Raw genomic sequence first — 16275 nt, forward strand, 5'->3', positions numbered from 1 at the left:
TTGGGCACTTATTCAGTGACACTTTGAGAGCTAGGGAGAAAATGGCTGCCGCCAAAGCACTTGGCTTATGTTGTTTTAGTGCCTAGAGTTGTACAGAACCTGTATGGTTCTCAGGATACCTCAACTGCACTCTTCCCACTTCCTCTATCATTCCCTCTACCTCTGGTTTGGGAACAGGCTTTATCTGCTCAATATTTGGTAGCTTTCTTCTGCATAGTTCTTTCATCCAAGACTTGTTTACTGTTGAGATGTTTGACACAGATAATAATGATGTTGAAATGTGACAGAGTCCGTGTTTGTGTTTTAATTCTATCCAGCAACAACACACCTTAAATCTATCACAGGTAAAACTTCAGGTTTGTTCTCACCGGATATAATTAAAAACATTGGGACACAATCTGTGACTCTGTGCCAAATTTCAACATGGAAATGGATGCTCTCTGTGGTTTCAGAGAACTGTTTTATATTTCTTTGTTCTTAATTGTTGAATGACAGGTGTGTTTTATCTATGTTGCTGAATAGACCTGTAGACATTAGCTCATTGAAATGCAGAAGCACAGCATTTTAGATTAGCATAATCCAAGACCTACCACACAGTATTCTTTGTTATTAATGCCATTTTAAAATGGTATATTTCTTAATAATTAACTCAATATATATAAATGTAATATACTTATTATACAATTCCTATATATACATTGGTACGACTATAATACAATCACAATGTAATTTAACTTTTAAGGATTTAAATGCTGCCACGTTTTTGTGCTCACCCTTTCATCAAACTCAACCGTCAAGCTTAGTCTTAATAAATAATAAAGGCAACAGATAGTATCAGACTCCCCTAGTAACACATATTTGTATTAATTTGGTTTCCTTCATGATTTCCTTTCCACATATCTGGTATCATCTTGGTCCTCTAGAGGATGGATGCATGCTAAAAACAGTTGGCACTCTGTGAATGTTTAAATAATGACTCAGCACAGTACAAACAGATTCTTGGTACAGTATGTAATATGCACTTGCACAAGGGAAGAGTTTTGTAAATGAAGCTTTATATAAACTCTGTGTGAGATAGACATTGTGTACTGATCCCTAAGAGAAAATTCAGGAAGATTTAGGTTTAAAGTGAGGGAGTTTATACTGTGACTGTGAAAGGAACAAGGACTTGGACTCAATTAAAAATTAGATTCAACATTGACTGTTATTTACCCTATTGTGTTGTTGATTAGATATTGTGAATGATTTTATGGCATTCTCACATTGTCACATTCTCACCTGATATCAGGGACACTGTCATCAACATGTTATATTTTGCTAGCTATAGAAGATTTAACAACAACCATAATGATGCATGTAATATAAATTATACATTTGCATATGTCTAATACACAGTGTGCACACGTCCATATCATATAGGAAGGGAAATAGATGCACACAATAGAAACATATGAAAAATATGACTGCAGAGAAAAAAGGATAGAATGTGGAGGACAGAGATGAAAACAGACAGAAAATAAAAAGGAGGGCTTGAAGAGAGAGATAAAGACAGAATGGAGAAGAACAGAATAGATGGAGAGTGATACAGAGAGTGCTGACCTTGGAGGAGGTCAGAGACAGACACCTGCCTACTCTCTCAGATTGTCACCCAACCCATCGTCTCACTCCCGACAGTTGCTAAGGAAACCTGCTGGTTTCCATGGAGATTGTAATGTGTGAAGGACCAGTCAGTGGGACAGACCAGGGGTCTTATCGGTGTCGTGCTGTGCGACTGTGCAGTTGTCTTGTGTTATCTGCTGAAGTTGCACAATTTCAGTCATTTGAGGCACATACGTATTTTGTTTCTTATAAACAACTGATTTTGCTACAAAACTGTTTTCTTTTCTTGTTAAGCAATGGTTTGCGAAGATGTGAGATCATTCAACAATGTTCTCCCCCCATGGCAATTACTTAATTAGATTTTAATTAAAGACAGGCCCTTCCTCTAACCACACAATTTCACAGCTACAACATTAGAAATGCCTTAGGTTTATTTGCTTGTAAATATCTGCACGCTTTATAAGCACAAGCTCCATATAACCTGGCAGTACCACATACACAGCATGTTTTGGTAACATAATTCAGATATTTTCAATGTGTCTTATGCCTATGCTTTGTAGTAAAGCACAAGTAACAATCTGAATAACAGAGAATAATATAAGCTGTAATGGGATAGTTCACCCAAATAATTGAAATTCTGTCATAATTTACTCAACCACCTGTCGTTCTAAACCGGTATGACTATTTATTCCATGTTTTTGTCCATACAATAAAAGTCAGTAAGGTTTAATGTTGTTTGAAACCTCCAACATTCTTGATGAATTTTTTTTTCCATTTTGGGATGAACTATGCCTTTTGACATGTATTTGACATCTTACTATGTGATAATATATAATGTGCATTTCTTTTCAAATGGACTAAAACTTTCCATTTTCTGCATTATTACCCTCTTTTGTATACTCATAACTCTCCTCTCTTCCCTGTCTTTCTATCTCCATCTTTCCCTTTTCCTATCTCTAGTTCAAGAGGATGTTAAACAGGGAACTGTCTCATCTGTCTGAGATGAGCCGCTCTGGGAATCAGGTGTCCGAATACATCTCCACTACGTTCCTAGGTAAGCGAGTCCGCTCACGCTCTGCTTTGTACATCTCAGCCCTTTGCTTCTATTTTCAAAAGTGCAGAACCTAATTTTCAACATTGCAGTAGGTTATAGTATACATGCACTGCTCTGAAACACTCAATGCTTAATGATTTGAAATGAGCGGTCATCATGCATTTGTTGTGTCCCAGACAAGCAGAATGAGGTGGAGATTCCCTCTCCTACGCTCCGGGAGCGAGAGAAACCAATGTCTCACATCAGCGGAGTCAAGAAGCTTACACATAGCTCGAGCCTCACTAGTGCAGCCCTGCCCCGCTTCGGGGTCAAAACCGAGCAGGAGGACGCACTGGCTAGGGTACAGACACAATGCATACATACAGTACTCTATTTTAGCATTATCAGTATTAAAAAGTCTGTTTGTCGAATGGATTTGTTATAATTTAATTTATCTTTACAGGAGCTGAATGATTTAAACAAGTGGGGCCTTAATATCTTCCATGTGGCTGAGTACTCCAATAACAGACCTCTAAGTTGCATGATGTTTGCTATCTTCCAGGTGTGTGGTCCCTGTTTTTTGCTATGACATTTTTCATAAGCACAGCACAGAAGCATTCAGATGCAAAGATGTCGGTGTGGTTTTGCATGCTCATTATTAGGGATGATAAAAATATAGATTTTCCAATTATCTCCATTTGAACAATCGATAAATTGATTCCTTAAAATCCCTAAATCAATCTTTTACTCAATGCCTATTTTCAGTGGCTATGTGGAAATGTTTTTACTTCCTGTCTTGCACATGCCACAGCATTCTGCTGAATTAACTCACTCAACTACATAGTTGTTCATTTTTGTAAAGATTCCCTCAGTGTTCCTGCTGAGTTGTGAATGTGAGTCTGCAGTCTGTTTTGAATGTGATGCAATAAAAAAATGTGTAACGTGGAAAACACTGCACTGTATAAGCATTAGCAGAGAAATAATTTCTTCATACTATATGTGCATAATAGACATTACCCAACTGAATTACCCAGCCCTACTAGTTACAATAGGAAACCTTTTCGTCCTTTATATTGACAATTCACTGTTCTGTCTACGTTCTGCAATTCATTAAAGGAAAGGGATCTATTGAAGACATTTGGGATCCCAGTGGATACGTTTATCACCTATGTAATGACACTGGAAGACCACTACCATGCCAACGTGGCCTATCACAACAGCCTGCATGCAGCTGATGTCACACAGTCAACACATGTGCTGCTCTCCACACCGGCACTGGACGTGAGTATATGCTAACATGGGAGAGCCAGTGCTCATTCTGAAGCAAAAAGTTTCATAATCGGAAATCAAGATTTCAAAGTCAGTACCGACACTATACATAATGACCATTGTACTCCTGTATCTTCCCATCAGGCTGTTTTCACTGATCTTGAAATCCTGGCTGCATTGTTCGCTGCTGCCATTCATGATGTAGACCACCCTGGAGTTTCCAACCAGTTCCTCATCAACACCAGTAAGTCTACATTGTAAAAATCATGATGCTGATGAATCCCAAAAGCATCTTAAGCATAGGAAGATTGTAGAACTATTGACACCAATGGTCTCTACGATCAACTTAGCTCAAGATGGTTTTAAGAAACGCAGCCCTGATCATTTGACAAGTATTATATGACAAAAACATGCATGTCAAATGAATATGATGTTAATTTTGGTGAGTTGTACATCTAAGAACTGGTTTAGGGCAGCAAAGACTTACAGGGCTCAATGATACGAATGTATTCTGCTTTTTCAATGGGCCACATCATAAAATAAACATCCATTTTTATTTTAACAATGTATTTTAATATTTGCTAGAAATAATATTAAATAAAATTTAATAAAATGCTTCCAAGACCATCATAAGTCATTTTTGCAATTTTGTCAAAATCCAATCTGTGTTAGTCAGCTACAACCCCACTTCCATTAACACTAGAACGGCCATTTTGACCATTTTGATTTTTAATCTGCAATAACTTTGTTGAAAAAATAAGTAAAATCCTGCTGCTACCTGACTTTTCCTTAAAGTGTCTGTATTTTCATTTAAAATGTTTTTCATATAAATTACAATTAAGGCAAAAAAACAAGTGAACATATTTACCTATTTCGGCCATAGACGGTCCCAAAATATTGACCGCACTGAATTTTGCTGTATTCTTTTGTTACATTTCCCGCGGTTGACCTTTGTCTCTCTCACTGTCAACAGAATATCTAAATAAGATACTTTTAGTTGTTGTTATCTTGTTCTGAGTTATGTTGAATGGATATGAAAATATAGCCTATCTGTTGTGAATATGTGTTAGGCTACCTTCGGCTCTTCGGCGCTCACCGTCTCAGCAGCCGTATGTGTGTGCGCAAATGCTCGGTTATACTTGTATTTATAATGTCTGCTTAGGTCCGTTCGGTTAACGCGTTCCACGCATGCGCAGTGGATCGGCTAGATCGGCTTTTTCCATAGTGGAAACCTATATTGACAAAAAATGTGAGGCACGCAGTTCATCCGCAAGGAGCCTCCATGCACACCTTCCGATGACGATTTCTACGTCATGTGGACACTAGCGGACCATCGCGCACTTGCGGACGCGGAAAGTATAACACTAGCTTAGTGCAGTTCCCTAGTTACTCAAGTGTCTGTGCAAATGATGAGTTAGACGAAGTGTCCCGAGTATACTGCTTTATTGATCTCTTCGGCATGCATCCACATGACTTTCAATGTTGCAGTGAACACAAATACTCGGTTCATTTCCACTGAATATAACAAGAAAATAAGGAAACATAGCTTTATCTCCACTCTATTCCGCGCTGCACACGCCCCCATGCATGTTTTGGACTACACTACCCATAATTCCCTCCTGCTTGAACTACAATTTCACGTCCTTACAACATGAAAGGAAGAGCTCCCTATTCCCCCTTTCTCCCACAACATATGCGATAATTACGGTAGGCTACTAATGATATTATTATTTATAAATGTATAATTAAACTGGTTTAAATGTACAGTTTGGTGATTATTTTGTTTTTAAAAGATATCCTAATACAATAAATGCATGATTAATCTCTCAATTGGGTATTTTAGAGTTTGGAATCTAGCGGTCAAAATGGCCGCTTGTGGCAGTTCTAGTAGTTATGGAATTCTGGCCGTTCTAGTATTAAAGTTGGGACATTTTGTAAAATGTAAAAAAAAAATCAAGAATCTGTGATTTGTTAATTTCCTTGAACCTTTATTTAACTGACAAATGTACAAAGAAAAGATTTCCAATGGTGTCACTGACCAACTTAATTGTATTTTGTAAATATAAACAAATTTTTGATTTTGATGGATGCAACACACTCCAAAAAAGTTGGGACAGTGTACCAAAAGGCAAAAGGCCTATTACTCTCAAATATTGTTCACAAATCTGTCTAAATCTGTGTAAGTGAGCACTTCTCCTTTGCCAAGATAATCCATCCACCTCACAGGTATGGCATATCAAGATGCTGATTAGACAGCATTATTATTGTTGTGTGCAGTAATGTACCTTAGGCTGGCCACAATAAAAGGCCACTCTAAAATGTGCAGTTTTACTATATTGGGGGAGTCCGAAAACCAGTCAGTATCTGGTGTGACCATTATTTGTCTAACGCAGTGCAACACATCTCCTTCGCATGGAGTTGATCAGGTTATTGATTGTAGCCTGTGAAATGCTGGTCCACTCCTCCTCAATGGCTGTGCGATATTGGTGGATTGCTGGATATTGGCAGACCTGGAACACGCCGTCGTATACGCCGATCCAGAGCATCCCAAACATGCTCAATGGGTGACATGTTAAGTGAGTATGCTGGCCATGCACCATTATGCTGCAGTGATGGTCGTGGATGAATGACACAACAATGGGCCTCATAATCTCGTCACGGTATTTCTGTGCATTCAAAATGCCATCAATAAAATGCACCTGTGTTCGTTGTCCATAACATACGCCTGCCCATACCATAACCCCACCATGGGCCACTCCCCATACACAATGTCTGCCATCTGCCCTGTACAGAGAAAACCAGGATTCATCCGTGAAGAGAACACCTCTCCAAAGTGCCAGACGCCATTGAATGTGAGCATTTGCCCACTCAAGTCGATTACGACGACGAACTGCAGTCAGGTTGAGACCCCGATGAGGACGACGAGCATGCAGATGAGCTTCCCTGAGATGGTTTCTGACAGTTTGTGCAGAATTTTTTTTGGTTATGCAAACCGATTGTTGTAGCCGCTGTCCGGGTGGCTGGTCTCAGATGATCTTGGAGGTGAAGATGCTGGATGTCCTGTGCTGGCGTGGTTACACGTGGTCTGCTTTTGTGAGGCCGGTTGGATGTACTGCCAAATTCTCTGAAACGTCTTTGGAGAGATGGCTTATGGTAGAGAAATTAACATTGAATTCACGGGCAACAGCTCTGGTGGACATTCCTGCAGTCAGCATGCCAATTGCATGCTCCCTCAAAACTTGTGACATCTGTGGCATTGTGCTGTGTGATAAAACTGCACATTTTAGGGTGGCCTTTTATTGTGGCCAGCCTAAGGCACACCTGTGCAATAATCATGCAGTCTAATCAGCATCTTGATATGCCACACATGAGGTGGATGGATTATCTCGATAAAGGAGAAGTGCTCACTAGTACATATTTAGACAGATTTCTGAACAATATTTGAGAGAAATAGGCCTTTTGTGTACATCGAAAAAGTCTTAGATCTTTGAGTTCAGCTCATGAAAAATGGGGGCAAGAACAAAAGTGTTGCATTTATAATTTTGTTCAGTGTAATTGTTGGATTTTTGCAAGAGGAATTTTTGCCCTATCTTGCCTGATACAAGACATCTGCTAAACAGCCTGTGGTCAACATTGTATGATTCTCCTTTTCATGATGGGTCACACATTTCAATAGGAGACAGATCTGGACTGCAGGTGTGTCTACAAAACCACTCTGTAGCACATGCAGAATGAGGCTTCCCAAGAAAGATGTCATCTTAAAGCCATCAAATGTCTCGGTACAATCCCAATATACGTCTCCACGTCAGTGGTACCTTCACACACATGCAAGTCACTCGTACTGTTTGCACTGATGCATCCCCATTCCATGGCAGATGATTGCTTTTGCACCTGTCGCCGATCAAAGTCTAGATTGTCCCTTTCGACTTTGGGACTGGGCACTCAAAGTTCGTTTTTTGCAAAAACAAGCTGAAACAATGACTCATGTGACAACAGTTTATCCGAACCAATGTGATTATATTTAACACAGTAAAAGTGTTTACAACTAAGTTTTTCGTTTGCACTGCAACTATATCACAAGTGAACTGTCATGAACTGCTCCGAGACACGAAGGTCGAGGATCCAAACGCAGTTTTACTGAAAGGGTAATCCACAATCGTAGTCGAAAACAGGCGGTTGAGGATCCAAACGCAGTTTTACTGAAAGGGTAATCCACAATCGTAGTCGAAAACAGGCAAAGTTCATAAACACCGGATAATCAGTCCAAACACAACAAGGCAGGGAACACGGTCAAAAGAGTAATCCACGGAACAGGCAAGAAATCCAAAAACCAAGAGACATAAAACCAGGGAGAACACTCAGAGATGCAGTGTAACAACATACAAGACTACACAGGAAATTAATGAGTGTACATGGTTTAAATAGGCTAAGACTAACAAGGTAATGAGACACAGGTGGATGCAATCAGGGATGATGAGTCCAGGCAGTGAGTTATGGGAAATGTAGTTTGTGAGGGAATGACAATAGTCTGATGTGGAGTGCCCTCTGGTGGCTCTCACGGGCACTCAAGCTGATGACCGTTTATAGGTATACTGATAGTTTACTAGTCAAATATTTGTAGCACATGTTTAGTTTATGAATGTACACTTTAAATTGTACTCTCAGTAAACTACTAGTTTAGTAGTTTTATAAGTGAACATAACCATACTTATAGTTTACTATTTTTATTTTTATAAAAAAAATTATACTTTAAGTATACTATGTTCCTATTTAGGTATTCATTTTTTTATACTTGAAAAATAACTATACTTTAACACTTTCAATTTAAGTGCTTCATACACTTGAATCTGGGTAAGTTTCATTAAAAAAGCAACAGTTTAATCAAAAAGCTAATAAAATCGCATTTTTGTCAAAGACTGTCCGGATCGGTTTCAGAACGATGATCAAAACACAGATGGAGTAGATGAAGTCCATCAACACCCCCAAAAGCTTCACAGTTGTTTCCTCTTCATAGGTTCGACATTTCATTCAGTAACTTTAGGGAGGTTTGATTTATATGCTGTTTAATGATCACGTTCTCTTACATTTGCGTATGCAATCTTCTATCGCGTGTTTCTTTCTGGTGCTTCTTCACCTGTGTTTTGATCTGGAGATTCGGCACTCTTTCAGAAGATGAGTAATAGCGCCCCCTACAGTGAAAACATGGATAGCTGGAAAATTCAGTCAATGTTGGGGAAAATGTAGATTAGAAGTAAATTCCTATGTACACGACCAGTGGACTAGCCTATACAAAATGCAGATAGACAAAATTAGTAACATATCTGTTTTCTTTATAAATCAATATTTTTAAACAGTGAAAGTTTATAAGACAGTATGTAAAACTATGTGAAAAGGGTTTTAATAGGCTAATCAATCAAAAGATTAAACACAACTACAAGCTACTTAATTATATACTTTTAAGTATATCTCGATCAAAAGATTGAGTAAAAGATTACTCCAAATATACAAAGACTTTTCTCTCAGTATAAGTCAAGTATATTTAAGTGAAATTAAGTATATTTCTGTGAAGTACATGAACTACATTTCTGAGAAGGCCAAAAAGTAGACTGAAAGTGTACTTTTTTTTGTTTTGTTTAGAAGTATACTAATAGCACACTTGAATAAACTTATTTTTCGTAAGGGTGGTAATGGTGAAAGACCTAAGTTCGTTGCAATCTTGCATTGAGAAATGTGATTTTCAAATTGTTTGGCAATTCTCTCATGAAATTTGGCACAAAGTGGTGAACCAAGACCCATCTTTGCTTGCAAAGAATGAGCCTTTGGTGAATGCTCCTTTTATACTCATTCACAATACCCTCACCCATTACAAATTCACATGCTTATTGTGGATTGTCAAAACAGTTTATATTATATTCTAGTTTTCACTTTTATTTTGCCTCTTTCCGAATTTTTTTTGAGTTCCAGCCATCAAAATCAAAATTTGTTTATATTTACAAAAATACAATTAAGTTCAATAAGGCAAAGACAACCACTGTAAACACCTGGATGAATATAGCTTCTGCCCTTAAAGCGCTTCTTTGAATATTCTACAGTCAATATGACTTTACTGCCAGTGTTTAAGTATGTTGTGTTCTGTGCGTATGTGTGTTTTTATTTTATTTTCCGTCATTTTAATTTTATTTCTATTCTCATCTGAATGCTGTCTCTGTATGATATGTGTTGTTTATTGATTGAAAATAAAAAATTATAATAAAAAAAATTACAATAAGTTAGTCAGTGAAACCTTTGAAAATCTTTTCTTCGTACTTTTGCCAGTTAAAATAAAGGCTCAAGAGAATGAACTAATCAAATCAAATCTTTTGGAAATGGGGTTATACACTGTAGATAATTATATTGATAACTTGGCTTGCCATGATATGCGGGAAGATGCAGGAGAAAAATATCCTGTATCTGAGAACAAAATGAGGAAAATCAGCCACACATATTGTATTGTTCTCTATGTTTTCTAAAAAACTTGTTTTGTTTTTTTAAGTACTGTACCCAATTGAGTACATATGTGCAGTTCCTCAACCTTTCTATACAGGGTCCACCCCACTCTTCATGTGTCCTTTATTTTAATCTGAACTAATTATTAAAGCGTGTAAATCAATTCCCTTATCTTCTTAAGTTTCATTTTTTTTTTTTTTTTTGTTAAAATAAAATAAATTCAAAGTTTAGATTAATATCATTGAGTAATAAGACAACACCTTGTGTCCAACTAGCGACACCTGCAGAAAACATTTCCAGGGCATAAAAATGTATGTAGAAGATCAACAAATGTATGCTTTTCAGTATTCAGTAATGGCCAAAAACTCTTTCACACTGGCCATGGGCCGAGTGAGCAATCCTTGCTGTTGAGCAATGAAATCCACTGATAGCCTGGTCTGCTCTGTTTCACAGACTCAGAATTGGCATTAATGTACAACGACGAATCTGTACTGGAGAACCACCACCTGGCTGTAGGCTTCAAGCTTCTGCATGAGGAGAACTGTGACATCTTTCAGAACCTCACCAAACGGCAACGGCAGAGTCTGCGCAAGCTGGTCATTGACATGGTTAGATGCTCATTGCACTGCACTACACATTAGATTATTTTTGAATTTCTGAGGGTCTACACTTTTATTTCCTGTGTAAATGGTGCTGCTTGTCTTCTTAGGTTCTGGCAACAGACATGTCAAAGCATATGAGCTTGCTGGCAGATCTTAAGACTATGGTGGAGACCAAGAAAGTGACCAGTTCAGGGGTGCTGATGCTGGACCATTATAATGACCGAATACAGGTGAACAAACATGTTTCTTTATATTGCAACAAAACAGTTTAAAACTATAATTTCAAAAATGACATGTTTCTGTAAGTGCAGACCAGAAAAGAGAAACGTCTTTAGACAGGAACACACCAAGCCGACGCCGACGAACTAGCGCTGATGAAAGCCGATTGTGTTGTCGTCTCACGTCGGGGTAAAAAGCTGTACTTGAACACACCGATAGAACTACTGCCGACTGTTAGCTAGAATGCGCGTTCTGCACCTGCGTGTGAATGAGACAACTGTCTATTTCTGCAGATATATTCATCTATATTCGACATTCAAAAAGAGAAACCGACGCTCCAGGCGTTACACAAACCATAAACAAAGCAGTGCGTGCTTAACATTTTGAATATCAATCCTGTTAAACACTTTCTTTATTCCACTTCACTCATGTTAATATTTAAACATTTGCCAAGGAACACTAATGTAAGATGACATAACATAACAGCAGCCTTCTATCTGTACCGTTTTGACTTCTTTGCTCTCTGTTTTGCTATTATTCTCGTGCACTGACTCGTTCACTAATCTGAACAGCCAATCAGAGTTCTCTCTCTCACCGACGGCCCGATGCCGATTCAACATGTCGAATCGGCTGTTACAAAGCCGACGAGGACCAATTTCAGCCAACGGTGCGGAACACACTGAGAAAACTTAGTCGGCCGAAGCACAAAAACTGCCCAACGCCCGACCGTCGGCTTGGTGTGTTCCTGCCTTTAGTCACAAGTGTGTGTGTGTGTGTGTGTGTGTGTAGGTCCTGAGGAACATGGTGCACTGTGCTGACCTTAGTAACCCAACGAAGCCCCTGGCAGTGTACAGGCAGTGGACTGAGCGCATTATGGAGGAGTTCTTCCGGCAGGGCGATAAAGAGCGAGAGCGTGGGATGGAAATCAGCCCCATGTGTGACAAACACACTGCGTCTGTGGAAAAGAGTCAGGTACACATATAAACACCCACACAAACATAAATTCTCTACTTTCTCTGACATAAGCTGCTCCTAAAGAGTATAAATGTTGGGTTTCCTGTTGGATTTAGGTGGGCTTTATCGATTATATTGTGCATCCCCTGTGGGAGACCTGGGGGGACCTGGTCCACCCTGATGCTCAGGAAATTTTGGACACCCTTGAGGACAACCGGGACTGGTACCAGAGCACCATTCCCCAGAGCCCGTCACCACCGCCTGACGGCCCAGATAACGAGCTTGAATCCTGCACGAGCAAATTCCAATTTCAGCTCACCCTGGAGGGAGAAACCGGACAGGTCGGTTCTCCCAGTCATAACCACATAAGCAACCATGGACAGGAGGCAAACAAAGAAGACGAGGAGGCGGTGGAAGCCGAGGAGGACGAGGCAGAAGAAAAAATGGAGGATGGGGAGGAGGTTTCTAAGGAGGCAGTGGTCGAGAGCTCGGGACGGAGGAGACTGCAGGTTCAGTCAGTGGTCGAGGAGGAGGACGAGAGACAGTCTGATGAGAGCCCTGTAGAGGAGACGGAGGAGGAGAAGTCGTCCTCTCCTACCGATGACACGTAATACGTGCGACTCAAGGAACAGCTGTCTGGCCAAGAGGGCTAAGTAGGGTCCATCCTTCAGAAACTCTGTCCCTACGCTCTACTGTTCACATAGGACTCTTCTGTTTCTGATAGCTAGACCATAAACAGATTAAGTCTTGTGTGCCAATCCAATAAGACATTTAATTTTATTTTTCAAAAAGGGAACAAAATAATATTGATATCAGAGAAGTATTTAACACAGCAACTGTAGATTACGAGTGTGAGCTGGAGCCCATCCGGCAGTGATGGTGAATTTGGATGGAGATTAAGAAATATGGTGGGGTTTGTAAAGGGCCATTACGTCAGTGTAGCACTCTGGAATTTCCACACATACGCAAACACACATTCACAGACGTACATGAATTTCAATCGAAAATAACGATAGTACATGCAAACACGCTGCTGTGTGTCTGTGTATGTGTTCAGGGGGCCTGGATCTGAAAGGAATCTCTTTGGGAAAAAGCCATCTCAAGAAGGAGCATCAGTGTCAATAATCAGCTTTTAAAGCATTCCAACAGGGACTTAAATCCTCAGATTCACGTGTTGAGAGAAATCTGAGAGACTTTTTTTCAATTTCTGTCATAGCAAGAACAAAGTTGCATCTGCTGGGAGAAATGAGATGATGTCCGCAGTCCAAAAAACTGTGGAGGGATGAGGATGTCGGAAATGATTCGTTAGTTGGTCCCACCCCCTCTTTCCCTTTACCCAGGAGTGCTACCAGTGCAAGATGACTGTGTGCCTTTCTGAACCACCAGCTTCAACTCTGGAGCTGTTGTGAAGCAATGCATCATGGGATAGGAGTGTCTGCTTTTGTCTTCATCTTTGATTGTCTCTTTCACTTTTTAAGCAATCTATCTCCATCGATTATGGTTTGTGCCGGCATGAGGCGTTCGCATTGTCTTTGTGATAATTCCTGGTTTCATCCGTCAGTCTTCCTCGGCCGCTTTCAAGCCAACCGAGCATTTGGATTTATCACCGTCACTGCTCATGGACTGCCCTCACTTTCCATGCGAATAATAAATGATAGTCACTTTCCGAGAATAAGCCATGTGACGCTTTGAAACGTATGTTTTGCCTTCTTTTTGTTTTGTTCTGTTTTGTCCATTCCTGCCAAATTTGTAAAAGTAACAGTCTCCTCAATTGCGGCACAAATTCGCACAGACTCTCTCACCTTCACCCACTCACGCTGATAATACATTCTCTGTCTACACCACAACACACTACATTATGTTTTGCCAAAGGAATGAGTGCTTAGCTGATAAGTTGGAGAAGCATTGATCGAGGATGGTGAGAGAAGGATGAGAGAAAGACGTTGGTGGTTAGCGTGCAGCCATATTGAGTTTGATGCTTTTTGCCTTAATGTCAACTGCAGGGTTACTACCTGTCACATTGTGGAATAATAAGATGTTGGCATTATATCCCAGACTACTTGTTTCATGTCTATATGCCTTGCTAAATGTCTGTGAGTACACAATAGCTCCATCTGGAGGTGTAGGGTAGTTTTTTTTCTGCATGGCAAAGTTACAATAGCAGACGGTTCAGTCGGAGGAAGCAGGTCATGACACTAAAATAAACTGTTGCTCTAATGTATTTCATGTCCGGCATCTTTTCGTGATGTCTATTTGACTTTTCAACAACTTTTAAAGGCAGAAAGAGAGAGACAGAAAGGAAGAGAATGAGAGAGTTCTCAGGTTGATGTTTGATTTGCAATATTGCCTCTCTCTCATCTCAGAACTTTTTAGTTTGGTTTTAGTTCAGTTTAATAAACCAATTGTTGCTATATTGAGGGGCAGCGTTTGTAAGCATTCCTCTTGAAATATGATATCAAGCTAGTTTCTGCGGGTCAGTAGCTTAGCTTTACTCAAGCCTGTGTCTGTCAGAGCAGTGACTTGAGGTCATACTAGTACATATATGAAAACTGTACTTGTCTGTGACGGGATTAGAGGATGTTATGGAATAAATTTTCATTTGGCGGGTTACACGATTGGTTTGTGCAAACTAATGTCATTCCCATTCCATTTGCCTGTCTTACCTTAAAATGCTTCGTTGTGTGGCTTTTCGTTAATGTTGTGAGCACTACGCTAACAAATAATATTTGCCATTTTAACACGACACTGTAGCAACTGTTTCTTATTAAGAAATTATTCAAATTAATTCCTTGCTGCCATTCTTTTTGGATATCAAAAGGAAAAAACAAGTGTTTTCTTTGAACAGTTTGTGTACAGTTTTTATTTTTGTATCATTCTGGTTTGATGGTTTAAAAATCAAAACTACTAATATAAATAGTAGACGAAATCACTGCTTGTTTTGTATATACTGTAATGTTGAATTGTAAATTTGAGATCTCTCAGAATCAATCACTGTCACAAAGAGTCACTTTTAGTTGTAATGAACTGTAGTTGAATTGTGGAATTTCATAGGCAACCCCTGCCTTCCCCTTTCTTTCTCCTTTCATTCATTTGGGGGATTTTAGTCAACCTCCCATCACCTTTAAATGTGAATATTTGAATTGTATTGGAAAACAGACTAATCATCAGTTATTTCTATAACGTGTCTTTACCAGCACTTTATTTTGTCTGTAGAAAGGTGTTGTGAGATGGCTGATACCAAGGGGAATGGTATGGCACGGCACAGGGTGAGCACTTTAAATGGCTTGGCGCAAACGTTGTCTTTTTGGTCCTCAATGCCATTTCCTGCTAAAGCTCTGAGCAACATCAGCTACTCTGTGTCAATAATCTGCACTGTAAAGGCTTTTAATAGGGGGTTTAAATACTTCTGTGAGGTTAATGACCAAGAGACAGTCAGAAAGATGACGTGGCTTAATCAGAGAATAGTTTTTCTTTGTACTTTAAAGTCATGCCTCATGAGACTCTCCAATGAAATTATTCTCTGGGCTTTAAATAATATGTTACTTGTTCACAGGTTATGGTAATAATATAAATGAAAAAGAAAACACAGGAAAATGATTGTAATATTTGTACATTATATTGCTGTAATGTGTATAATGTGTCCAAGTTATTTTATATTATATTATTTTTATGAAAGGTTTTCCTCTGAGAGAACTGAGTTGTCATTTTGTGAATAAAATGCATTTAATAAGCAAACGGCTATATATAAAAACACAAATATATAAATATATACCAGTATATTTTTTTCTTTCACTGTTCAGTACTGTAAAGTGTGTTGAAAATACAAATAAAGGACGATTTTTCTAATAAATGCAATATCTGTATTTTTCTGTTTTCTTTTTTTCCATGTCCAGCCTCATATTACAGTAATAGCAGCATGCAATGAGACTGATTTGTGTGTGTCATCATTATACAACTCATGACAGTGAACACTATTTAAAATATTTAGCAACCATCTGCTTATAGAATGCACTTAGTACTCAGCAAAAATGGCAGTTGTGATATGCAGTAGCCTACAGGCTGCTTTGCTCAACAGTGACACTTTACTGACCCCTACAGACTGCCATTATTTAG

The 16275-nt window shown here is 39.1% G+C and overlaps 1 protein-coding gene across 3 annotated transcripts in view; it reads left to right on the forward strand.

The window, feature by feature from the left end:
- pde4a (phosphodiesterase 4A, cAMP-specific) overlaps positions 1–16012 on the forward strand; it is a 56213-nt gene extending 40201 nt beyond the window's left edge. For all 3 annotated transcript variants that reach the window (XM_077213458.1, XM_077213459.1, XM_077213460.1), the window contains 9 exons: positions 2560–2653; positions 2830–2993; positions 3096–3194; positions 3749–3913; positions 4046–4145; positions 10841–10995; positions 11097–11219; positions 11998–12180; positions 12279–16012. In XM_077213458.1, the coding sequence (XP_077069573.1) occupies positions 2560–2653; positions 2830–2993; positions 3096–3194; positions 3749–3913; positions 4046–4145; positions 10841–10995; positions 11097–11219; positions 11998–12180; positions 12279–12773 (1578 nt within the window). In that variant the 3' untranslated portion in view covers positions 12774–16012. The remainder of the gene's footprint in view (positions 1–2559; positions 2654–2829; positions 2994–3095; positions 3195–3748; positions 3914–4045; positions 4146–10840; positions 10996–11096; positions 11220–11997; positions 12181–12278) is intronic.
- Positions 16013–16275: the final 263 nt, after the last annotated feature.

The sequence above is a fragment of the Siphateles boraxobius genome, unplaced genomic scaffold (genome assembly GCF_051911475.1).
Source record: "Siphateles boraxobius isolate OS27281-9 unplaced genomic scaffold, OSU_SipBor_1 66, whole genome shotgun sequence".
NCBI lineage: Eukaryota > Metazoa > Chordata > Actinopteri > Cypriniformes > Leuciscidae > Siphateles > Siphateles boraxobius.